Consider the following 12,934-nt stretch of genomic DNA (forward strand, 5'->3'; position numbering starts at 1 on the left):
AAGGAAGGTTCCAGGCTAGCCAGGGCTACACACTGAGAGTCTGTTTCAACAAAATAAACCCTGTTTCTACCAGCTATTATGCCTATATTTTCATTTGGTCTACTATAAAAGACTACAAATTAATTGGATAACAAAAGCCCTGCAAATTTAGTATTAAACTCCCTAAGCAATTAAGTTACTGAGGAATATGGGAAAGTATTTTAATACATACAGCTTCCTCTTAATATGAAAACTAGCATCAATATACTAATAGTAAATGAGCATACAGATCTTCTGAATGACATTGAAAACAGAAAAACTAACAGCATAGGATACTCAGCTTCACAGCACGAACAATTCCTAGGTCATGGAATCTCTTGGAGACTTCCTTGGATTACTCCTTTCAGTTTTTCAAAGAGAAGGGGATGTGTGCTAATGTGGATTATGTGTCTGACAGCTGCTGCACAAAGCTAAATTTCCATTTACAACTCATTAAGCAGATACTGTGTAAACAACCAAAGATAGATTCAAGAAATTCAGTACTTAGAAATTCTTTCCTCTACAAAAATGAGGAAACCATTAAAAACAAAAAGCAAAAAACAAACAAAAACAACAAACACCCCCCAAGCTAATTACTAACTCCTCGAATGCTCCAATCATTAATAAGAAACTACATAAAGAGAGAACCAAATAAAGAAAGTCAGTACCAGTTAAGCATAAGGATTGCACCTGCAAAGACACAGGCAATTTTCATTATTGGGACAAGCTATTTTTCTGAGAAGTTGCATTATTTGCAATCTAACTAGCTTGTACAATACAAACAAACTCCTCTTACAATGAGCACATTAACTCATTTGTTCTTCCCCCAAACAAGACTCAGCCACAGCAGTAAGCTCTTTTTGGGGTTATCTGTAAAACTGCCTATGAAACTAGTCCTGGCCTGGACTTTGCTAAGATCCTCCTCTTGCTAAATTACGGGAATGCACCACCACGCTTAACCCAATAGCTGGAAACTTTTGAGCAGGAGAACCTTGCTCCTAGACAGTACTGAAAACACCAAAAGCCAAAAACTGGGGGCAGTGTAGAAAATAAACAAAAGGTATTTAGCGGGTTAAACCAGTACACAGCATTGTGTACTTCATTTTTTGGTTATTTATGCCAATACTGTCTTCTCAGACTACATGGTTATCAAAAACTACAGACTTGTTGGTTCCAGAAGCACCAAAATTCACATCCTAAAGTAAATGTTTTTGTCTATAAAAATTCTTACTGGGTCAAGCATTGTGGCATATACCTTTCACCCCAGTACTTGAAAGAAAGCAGAGGTAGGTGAACAGGGTGGCTCAGAATTTGAGGCCAACCTGATCTACATATCAAATTATAGGCTAACCAGGGTTAGAGTCCAAGCCTCAAAACAAAACCAAAATTACATGAGGGGCAGGGCTTCAGGTTACAGCAAAGTAAAAGAAAATGTAAAGTAATTCAATTAGTGGGTTGTTTAGCCTGTCCAAATCTAAATTAGGTCATATATTCAGTTATCTTCCTGTGACGAATGGCCACTAACCATTTACTTTTTTCCCTTAAATTGTCACTGTTCTATTATGACTCCAATGTCTTCTAGTCAAAGCATAGAATGCTCTTCAAGCAACCACTGGAAGCTAAGAACTGACAGCCTGATCAATCAAGTGTGAGAAATAGTAGGTGTGAACCCTGACCTATACTTACCTGAGGTTCTCAGTGAAGGAGAGGAAAGTACAACAGAGCATAGTCACTGTAGCTCATGAAACTTAACTGTGTAGTAAGATCTCAGATACATTTTTAAAGCTCATCTATCTCAAGTTTATGTTTTAAATAAAGGCTCCAATACTAAACTAAACTAACAGCATTTCCTCATATCAGTTAGTGATCTAAATCAAACTAAGACAATATCCTATTTTCATTTAGGTTTTCTCTAAGCTCTAAAAGTTTTAAGCAAAAGCCACAAAAATATCTTAGTATTGTTACATGTTTGCCAAGTATGTCTGAATAATGCCAACGTAAGAGGTGCTTGAGCAAGATCTATATTCTCCAGAATTAATTAAGAATAATTAAAACAAAACAATAAGAAAGAAAAAGCACATGAATTTGGGGTTGAGGTTGGAATAGGAGACAGTTTCAGACCTGGTTTAATCCTGAGAAAGATGGGTCCTGAGAAGGACTAACAGTCATGCTTCTTTTCCTCTTCCCCACTGGAGATTCTAAACACTGAACAGACAATAGAGGTGGCAGTGCATCAAACAGTATTGCGTACATTGCAACAATGGCCGGCGCAGACAGGCAACACCGAGGCATTAGAGAAAGAACAGGGTAGCCAAATGCCATCCTTCTTCCACCAAGCACTGTAGCTTCTCAATTTTCCAAATAAAAATCATGTGCTCAACAAGAACATTGAATTCTAGAATACTTATGTTTTTAATGCCACTATGATTGTGTCACTGCCTGAAACAGGGATAGCAATGGTGACATTTGGCTCTTTAATTTTTAAATAAAAAATGGGGAATTTGGATCTGCAATCTTTGATACCACAATCTGCCCTTCCCCCAAAAGAGAATGTACGGGGGGAAATCTTCAGTAAGGAAGAGGTAGAAGGCATTTAGTCACCTTAAAATGTATTTTAAAAGCATGCAGGGCCGATTACTGGAAGAGATGAGCAAATTCACTAAGATTGGAGTGGCTACTCCTAAATATCAAATTCAGAACAATTTCCAAGTAAGAAATTTAACTTCAAAAGCCAAACTTGGAAGCTGACCCCACCCTATGAAGCCTGATGGCTTGTGGATACAAACTACTGGTACAAGCTGACTGAAGGAGCCAGTCTTACACAATGGGCACTTCCAAACTACAGTACAGAAAACACCAAAAACCCACTACAGAAACAAAACACCATAGTGTTCAAGAGAAACATTTATATCTGAATCATAAAGAAACACTTCACTTCTGTCCTATGATCTCTCTGAAAACTGCTCCAAGTAAGCAGTGTCACAAAATCATTTTACTATCTGTACAGAGGACACAGTTCTAAAAAAGGAATATGGACTTTCCAAGACATGTATGTGATTAAACGACTATTCATAAGAAGGGGGAGGGAATGTGAAGTGTTACTTTCTAGGCCATTGTTTAAAATGAAGGCAAAATCCATGTACTTACTGCTCTGTCACTATGCAGAACAGGGATCACATGGGGATAATGGGTTTTAAGGGTAAGAAAACAGGAAGGAGAGGGCTGGGAAATGGCCAAAAGAAGAGTCAAACTGGCAAAATTGCAGGAGAAAAAAAATTAAGAACAATGTTTTTTTCTAACCAACTACCAGGTTTTAGGATAACTAAGAACCTGGATGCTTCAAAGAGAGAAGCAACATTTCTTTAAATGCAATTTGGGATGCAAGATAATTACATGGCTGAAAAAACCCTTCAATGTATGAAGTTCAGTAAAAAAAATCTAATTTCCTAAAACTTGGTCAGACCAACATTAATCTCACATTAACAAGCAACACCAGTTCTAATATAATGGCTCCAAGTTGGCATTCATACAGGCAAACAAAGGTAAACATTTACAGCTAGACCTAAAACACCACATTCCCTAACTGATTAACAAATGGGAAGTTTCCTTCCTCTCCCCCCAAAAAAACCAAAAACAAACCCTGCCCCCTCCCTCCCCCAGTTGTCCTGAAGTTGAGAATTTCTGAGATCAGATTGGAACATGCTTCGTGCATTGCCAATGCTGCCTGTCTGCCCGAGCTCAACATTGAATGAATAAAGAAAGCAATTCACTCAATAAAACTAAGCATTGCAGACAAAATTTCAATATTATTAGTTTCTAACTGCAATCATGCGTCACTACAACCTAATCACCCCATATATGGAATCCATTGTCAGGAACCCCCAAAAGGCACTCATTCTACTATACAAATGCTCAATCACTGGTCAGTATTTTCCTGTAATAGCATGGAGTGGGGGTGGAGAACTCACCCAACCCAAGTAAGAAACAGTAAGCTACTTTTGAAGCAGACCCAAAAGTTATCCTTTTAAATCCACCAATCCAAGGACTGAAGAATTCTCAGTGTCAACCATGCTCTGCCAGCAAAGGCTAACCCACAGGGACAGATGGGTCAGCGGTTGCCATACTGGCACAAGCACATGTATTACAAAACCCACACTTTAGAATCTAAGGTTAAAATCTCATTTATACCATCCAGGAAGAATTCTATGTAAATGTTTTCACTATTTAAGTGAATGAAAACTAGACAATTTATCCAAGTTAAATATAGATGATTAAAACTCATTTAAAAGCCCTTGGGGTTTCTATTTTCACATAAATAAGCTAACCTTGGTTGGATAAATTGGAGAGAATATATTTCAAGTTACCAAGTTAATGGAGTTAGCTGATTATTCGTCTAGCACAATCTCTTAAGCAGATTACAGCAAATTCAAAGATTCAAAAGTTTATCAAAGCAATTTGTTTCCATATTTTATTCTTTGTTCTTTCATGCAAAGAGTTTTTGACTAACCTTATTACAGTGACGCCCAATACCCATTAGGAAGTTATCCGGTTTTATGTCTCTGTGTATAAAATTCTTCGTATGCACATATTCAATTCTACTGATCATCTGAAAAAGAAAGGTAAAAATAGTAAGTGATAAAAGAAAACAACTAATAATTTCTCAAGTACTCCAGTCTTTCAATTATTTATAACCTATAATGACAGCACTACAAAACAATAAATGAAAGAACAAAGCCCTCTATTTACTTCAAGCTAGATGGCTATCTAGGCCTAACTTCTGTGGCTTTTTGCCTGTTCGGCTAGTATGATTAAAAACTTGGCACTCAACTGTAAGTCTAACATTCAAGAGGCAAAGGCGAATGGATCTCTATAGGTTCAAGATCAACCTGCTCTACATAGCGAGAAAGAATAATCGCTAAGGACTATATCTCAAGAAAGCCTTATAGTCCTTAGCAATTTTCTTTCTCATGTTACCTTGATTAGCTATTTTGTATCTCTTTTTGACTTTAAGCTCCTAGAAGGGACTATTTATTCTACTTTGTTCTCCCCACTGGTAAACCTAGGGAGCTTGAAGCCAAGTTGGTCTACAAAAAAGAAAAGCTAACTTAGGCCCCTCTAAAATGTCCTAATATTGCTTCAATGGCATCATTAATGCTCCAGACTTTATTACTTTAAGCATCAATCTGGCTAAAATTAATCTTTAGTTACCCTGGCACCTTATTAAAAAAGAAAAAAGAAAACAAAACAGTGCTTTGCTGTTTTCATCTGAGACAGGATCTTGCATAAAGCCCAGGCTGGTCATGAATTGGTAACCCCTCTTCAGCCTCCCGAATGCTGGGATTTTAAGATTCTGTACCACTACGCGCAGTAAAATACAGAATGCCGCATGTAATAGTTTATTTCCAGAGGAACACATGTTTAAAAAAGCCCACCTGAACAAATACCCTACTACTGTGGGACAAATAATCCTTTTATTTATTTTTTTTTAAAAGAAAATTAGTGGTACATGGAGTTATAATATTCTGGTCTATAAAACGTGACATTATATAAATAACTTTTCTCTGTTTGTTTTTCTCAAAAGTTCACACACCTGGTCAGCTAACATAAGTACGGTCTTCATAGTGAACCTTCTTGAACAGAAATTGAAGAGATCTTCAAGGCTGGGCCCCAGAAGATCCATGACTAGCACATTATAGTCCTTTTCTTGTCCATACCACCTGACAAAACAAGAAAACAAAAGTCAATACAAAACATCATCACTTAATATCATAAAATGTAAATTCTTACATACTCCTTAGAGGAATTGTAGCTCACATCGATAATCTCAGTGATTGGCAGACTAAGGGCTGCTGAATTTTAAGCCATACTCAGAAAGGGAGAATCTGTCTCAAACAAAGATACATTTTTTATTTAAGGGATCCCTTTCTCTAGTCACAAGACAAATCCAGTTGATTAAATACAGTGTTCAAAAAGAGTATTAATAACTTTTCCCTCCTGCATGACCACTTAATAACTACTCCCACCAACATAACTAACTCAATTTTGTAACCATCTGCATCATTTCCCAACCTTGGACAAATCCTTCAATCTTGGACTAAATTTGTAACGAAAGAAATGATTCCACCACCTGTCCTACAACACTTCCGGAAGACAGACCTCTTATCATTAGCTCCCAACTCCCTTCATACCCAATCAAACTTAAATGATTTGTCCTTCCTTGAAAAGGAATCACATTTTTGCTCAAGTTTAGTATTACAAGAGTAGCATTAGCCAGATGGTGATGGTGCACGCCTTTTGATCCCAGAACTCAGGAGACAGAGGCAGGTAGATCGCAATGAGTTTGAGACCAGCCTGGTCTACAAGGCAAGTTCCAGGACAGGCTCCAAAGCTACACAGGGAAACTCCATGTCCAAAAGCAAACAAACAAACAAAAAAGCAGCACCAACACACATGATTAGATCTATTTATGAAGATATTATTTAAACTATCTTGTGTTATATTGTACATAAATAAAAATTCCCAATAACTTAAATGTTGTCAATTAATTTCTTTTTTGAATGATGATACCTGTGTCAAAGGCCTAACACATCAGAATGTTGGCCACACCAGTAACTTTAGCAATCAGGAGGCAAAGTTTGAGGCTAGCCTAAACTAAGGATGAGATGAGATTCTGTCAAAGACCAAAAAAGAATATTAAATATCAGTCTCTAGGTTAATCGGTTTAATTCTATTTCTTCTTTACAATTTTGCTCTAATGTTGCTCTGCTAATAAATAGCATCAATTTTAAAACATCAGTATTAACACAGAATATGAAGATTTTCCTAGAAAATAGTTTACTACACAATGTGCTGTTCATTCTTTTGTTGTTTGTTTGTTTGTTTGTTTGTTTTTGGAGAAAAGGTTTCTCTGTGTAGCCCTGGTTGTCCTGGAACTCAGAGATCCATCTGATCTGCTGCCCAGGTTGTATTTCTTTTCTTTCCTTCCTTCTTTAAAGTTGATTATTTTAACTAGTGGTCCCAGATACTCAGTACTATTATCTCTTTAATGCCATTCATCAGAACTGCAGGAGATTTCAAATGTGACAGTCAAGAGAAATATATTGGCTCTAATTTCAGACTTTTACTGACAGAGCCCATATTCAGTTGTATAAAATTTGCTTCCTAAAATCTCAGTAAGTCAAAAATAAAAGATCATTAAAACACATAATATATACCATCATTAAATATACACACACACACACACACACATATAACATCAAATACACAATTGTATGAAAACAAGGTTCAACAGTGGCAGGTCTATTAAGGAACTAACTATGCACTTTCTGACTGAATTTGAAGTTGGCTCTACAGGAAGGAATCCACATCTGATACTGTAAACTTGGCTAAGTCTGTGGCTGGGGAAGCTTCCACTTTTACACTACTAACTAGAGACTGTGCATATCTAATGCCTTGTAAATATCTGTGTATGCCCATGCACCAGTGCTGCTGTCAGCTGTGGTTACAGAGGATTCCTTTGGCAGTAGGTTATGTGCTTACTATAGAGACTCCTAAGTGCTGAGCATAACAGAACTGTTGAAAGATGACCCTTAACAGGGATTTCTCTTTCACACTCTGCAAGGCTCAGGGAACATTCCAGAAGAATGTTAAGAGCTGGAGGAAGGGGTAAATGGACAGAGTGTTGTGGAACATTTTCTTCTGGGCCTGACATGTCTACTGTACTCTTCTTGAATTCTCATCAGTTGTGATTATCAGCGTGAAGCCTGCACACCACCACTGTACATTCGTTACTCTGATGTTAACAGCAGGTAACAAGACAAAACCAAACAGCTTCTTTCAGGATCATCTTTGTTTACTATGTAAACATGTATGGCCAAATAAGTCACATGTGTCAAAGAGCAAAAAGTCATGAAACCAAATATTAAAAGATACATTCAATGTAAGCTCTTAAAGAAAGTTGTTCCTTACAGAGCTAGAAAGAATCAGGTGGGGGGGCTGGAGAGATGGCTCAGCGGTTAAGAACACTGACTGTTCTTCCAGAGGTCCTGAGTTCAATTCCCAGCAACCACATGGTGGCTCAAAACCACCTTGAATGAGATCTGGTGCCCTCTGCTGGCATGCAGGCAGAAGACTGTATACACAATAAAAAAGAATCAGGTGGAAGGATGAATGATCACAATAAATTGCAGGCAACAGTATGGCTGGTATACAAATTAGAATCAGTCACCTATTTCCTTCTTCACAAGTTAATTCAATGAAAATCCATTTTATACCTGCTATTTTCCCACAGGGGGGTGCCCCCCAATACATTCTAATCATACTACTTAGTTTGTAGAAAATCACAACGTTGAAATTTTTACCAGTTCTGGTCATGACTTTAAACATTGCTAACAGTGGCACTATGGGGTAGAATGTAGACAATTGAAGGTCAAGGGAGATGCAAACACTCTACCACTAAGCAATTCATCCAAGTCCTGATCAACATTTTCCTAATAGGCAACTATACACATACAGAAAATAAAATGCTCATTCCAGTCTGGTCTATAGAGTGAGTTCCAGGACAGCCAAGGCTGCACAGAGAAATCATGTCTCAAAACGAAAGAAAGAAAGAAAGAAAGAAAGAAAGAAAGAAAGAAAGAAAGAAAGAAAGAAAGAAAGAAAGAAAGAAAGAAAGAAAGAAAAGAAAAGAAAATTGCCTCAGGAGGCAGAGGCAGGTGGATCTCTGTGAGTTAGTAGAGACCAGCCTGGTCTACAAGAGCTAATATCAGGACAGCCTCCAAAGCCACAGAGAAACCCTGTCTCAAAAAACCAAAAACCAAAAAATAAAAAAATCTTAAGGTCAGTTGGAATATAGAGGCTCATACCCATAATAACACTTGAGAGGCTGTGAGAGAATTGCTTCCAATCTCATGTTAGTGTTGAGTTAAAAGCATGAAGTGGTGGCCCATGTCTGTAGTTCTAGTATTCAGGAAGCAGTCTACACAGTAAGATCCTGTACAAAACAACTCATTCATTATCTAAGAGAACATACAAATACACACAAAATTAAGGCAACAACAAAATGAATACCATACCGAGAACAACAAAAAGAGCCAGCAACAAACCATTTTGCTCATTGATCCATGATTCATATTCTCTATCTTCTAAACAGTTTTGCTAGGCATTTAAATAAGCCTCAGGTTTTAGCCTTGAATTTCTGGTGCACCAGCCTTAGCCTAGAATCGTAAGCAGGCATCACCATACCTAACCGGCGCCCGCCCCCCAGTACTAGGGACTGAATTCAAGCTAGCACCTGTCATGTAAGTTTTCACTATATAACCCTTTGAGATAGATCCATCTCTAGCTTCTGAATGTTGACAGGTGGCTCAGCTCACCATTCCCACCCAGCAATTCATATCCAAACTGGTCCTTTTGCTTGTGTGCCAAGTGAGCTATCTCCTCCACCTTGAACTGCCCTACACCTACCTATCAAGAAGTGGTGTGCTGATGATGAGATAATCTATGTAAAAGAACCTGGAAAGTACAAAAAGCCCTCACCCAGCAATCACAAAATGCTAACAACCAAGACAAATAGCATTCTCTCCTACCTCAGTTCACTCCTTCTGAGACATGGTCTTGATATGTACTCCCCACACTAGCACAGAATTTGCTTTGTAGTCCAGGATGGCCGCAAACTAGCAGCAATCCTGTTTTCTGTCTCAGAAGTGCCAGGGTTATAGGCATGTGCCATCATGTCTGGCTTGACAATACCATTTTCCACAACAGCAACAAGCACTTAGCAAAATTCTGTACTTTCCAGCAGTGGAATGCCAGAACCTCAACAGAGTTCCCAAAGTGTGGACATCAAGTCTTAGCAGAAATTATCTGAATGTCCTTATTTAAACAAACTCTGTAGCTGATTCTAAAAAAAAAAAAAGAAAGGAGTCACTTATGTGTGTGAGTGTTTTGCCTGCATGTATGTGCATCACAAGCAGGCCTGCAGAGTTAAGAGGATATTGGATTTCCTGGAACTCAAGTGACCAAGGATTGTGAGCCACCATATAGGTGCTGGGAATTGAGCTCTGGTCCTCTGGAAGCAACAAATCACTAGAGCTATATCTCTCAGCCCGTGTGGCTATTATCATACATGGTTAAGATCTGAGAAAGACTTGCTTCACTGGATTCAAACGAGCTTAATAGTCTGTCCCTTGACTCTGACTGCTAGTTAGTTTTATGTCAACTTTACACAAGCCAGAGTCATGTTGAAGAGGGAACCTCATTCTGTAAAATGACCCACTAGACCGGCCTGTGGGCAAGCCTCTTTGGCTGTTACCACCCCTGGGCTGGTGGTCTCACAAAAAAAGGAGAGATATTCATATAAAAGCATGCACTCCACTCCAAAAGGTTCTTCCTACATGTTTACCAAGTACAATGTATGAATCACTTCTAATATAACTGCTCCCAAGGGCTGGCAGGACAGCAATGTCTTAGAAGTTTTTCTGTAAACTTTTTTCCCTGTACATTTAAATACGACACAAACACAGGGACAGTTTTCACCACCTATACTTATTTGACACAGTGGTTTTTATAACAGTATTCAAAGAAAAAGAGCACAGCTATATTTCCCTTTGTAAATCAGCAATTAGCCTTAGTCCAGTCTTAGTCTAATGCAAGTATTAGAAACTCAGGAACTGTAAATGCAGCAGATACTTCTACACTGCACTGTGTATAGCCAGATTACAAAATGCAAACACACATACAATGAAGTGAGAGCACGCACATGCCTTCTTTATAGCCACACACTATGCTAAAAACCAATCAGCAAGACCTACTTCTTTCCCTCAAAGCTTTGTAGCAATGCACACAACATAGTGTTTTTTTACATGTTTTAGATAACTTCCTCCACCAAGCAAACAAACACACCCAAACCATTTGGTTGTATGAGGTCACAGAGTAGCTTCTAGCACCATACTGCCTGATACAGCCATCTTCTGTGTACATAAGTCTGTTGTTTTCTGTGACAGGGTTTCTCTGGGTAGCCCAACTAGGCTGGAACTGGCCCTGTAGACCAGACTAGCCTCAAACTCAGAGATCACCTACCACAGCCTCCCAGATGCTAGGATTAAAGGAATGAGCCACTACAGGAGTCATATTAATACAGGTGCTGAGCAGAAGCAACAGTTATTAAAACCCTACATAATGTAGTATGGTTGTTCCTGTATTTTGATACCAGAATCACCCTAGGGGCCTTAAATACCTATTCATATGCCAGATGTTATTTTCATATGAAACCCCCAACTTATGCCTGGATAGTGTCCATGTTTTTATTTATTTTTCCATTATGTTTATGTGTGTAGTGAGTGCTAGTGACCACAGAAGACTGCATTCCCTAGAGCTGGAGTTATTTAGCCACCAAATATAGGTGTTGGGAATACAATTCAGGTTTTTCACACAAAGTAGTACTCGCTTGTAACTACTGAGCAATTTCTCTCTCTACTCTTTTTTTGGGGGGGGTGTAGCTCAGGTTGTCTTGAACTTCCTGCCTCAATCTTCCAAGTGTTTACATTACAAGCATGTGCTACCATGGTTCTTTCTCTTCTTAGCCCCAGTGATGCCAATTAACTATTCCCTTATTTCAACAGTGCTTATCAATGCTACAAATAAAAACCAACTATACCTCAAAAAAAAAAAAACCATTGCATACAGCAGAGGTGGGAAGTATTATCTTTTATTATAATCCTATCAACTTATATAAAGCATTTAAAAGCTGTTAAGACCCATTTGGAAACCAGGAGTGGCCACGGCCTTGTAATGTTAGTTGTCAAGTAGATAGAAGCCAGGTCTTGCCAGCATGAGCTACATGAAATCCTGTCTCCAGAACAAGGAAAAACTATTTAGTCTAACAAAACCTTTCTCTGAAAAGCAGCCAACATTAAAAATAATGGAATTATAGGTTCAAATACAGTTTGGCCTTTGCCTTTCCCATTTTCATTTAGTATCTAACATTACTCACCCAATTCTTTTTGTATGGCCTTTCAAAGTCCTTACTAAAACAACCACAACAAAAATTTATCAACAGAAATCTAGAATTAGTTGCATGCCTTTAATCCTAGCACTTGGGGTCTCTTGAGTTTGGGGCCAGCCTGGTCTACAATGTTGTGTTCCAGGGCATCGAGGACTACACAGAGAAACCCTGTCTTGAAAAACAAAAAACAAAACAAACAAACAAAAAAACAGTCACAACACATTTCCACTCACTGGTCACTAAGACTAGGGAATGGCAATATTCTAGGTCTTCATTCAGTGGGAGAAAACAAGTGAAACATATCAACTACCACTGACTGAGTGGTCAACCAGTAGTCATCAGAACTACATTAAATATTTTGTTAGGTAAGCTACCATAAAAATCACTGTCACAAATTGTAGTTTATCAAAGATAAGCAGTATGCATACATAATTCTTGTGTCTCAGTAAGGACATATGTTTGTCAAAACTAATCCATCCATATACTAGCATTTGTACATTATACTATATGGAAATTATACCTTAGATTTAAAAAATTCCATTAAACCACATATCAGTTCACTCTAGTTAACACTGTCACTTTATTAGGCGCCACTGAAGTTGCATTCTAAACAAAAACAGTAAGAGCATATCACTTTAAGCACACATTCATTCATGGAAGCTATGAAAAAGATATTCATATAACCTACTTAATAACCCATTTTAAAGAAGTGGTGGGGGAACACCTTTAATCCCAGCATTCAGGAGCCTTTGCAGAAGGATCTGAGTTCAAGGCCAGCCTAATCTATAAAATGACTTCTGGTTCAGATGGTTACATGGTGAGGCACTGTCTTAAAAAAATTCAACTCATTATATTTGTAACAAATTTTACATTTCTATTATATATGTTTTTCTTCTCATAGCAAGACTTATG

General features: G+C 38.0%; 1 protein-coding gene across 1 annotated transcript in view; it reads right to left on the bottom strand.

Moving 5' to 3' along the window:
* The window catches only part of Csnk1a1 (casein kinase 1 alpha 1), a 36,107-nt gene that overhangs the window by 17,440 nt on the left and 5,733 nt on the right, over positions 1-12,934 (bottom strand). The window contains 3 exon segments of the mRNA XM_040741747.1: positions 2,140-2,223; positions 4,526-4,624; positions 5,609-5,735. Coding sequence (XP_040597681.1) covers positions 2,140-2,223; positions 4,526-4,624; positions 5,609-5,735 — 310 coding nt within the window.

Source organism: Mesocricetus auratus, unplaced genomic scaffold, assembly GCF_017639785.1.
Source record: "Mesocricetus auratus isolate SY011 unplaced genomic scaffold, BCM_Maur_2.0 Super-Scaffold_6730, whole genome shotgun sequence".
In the NCBI taxonomy this organism is placed as follows: Eukaryota; Metazoa; Chordata; class Mammalia; order Rodentia; family Cricetidae; genus Mesocricetus; species Mesocricetus auratus.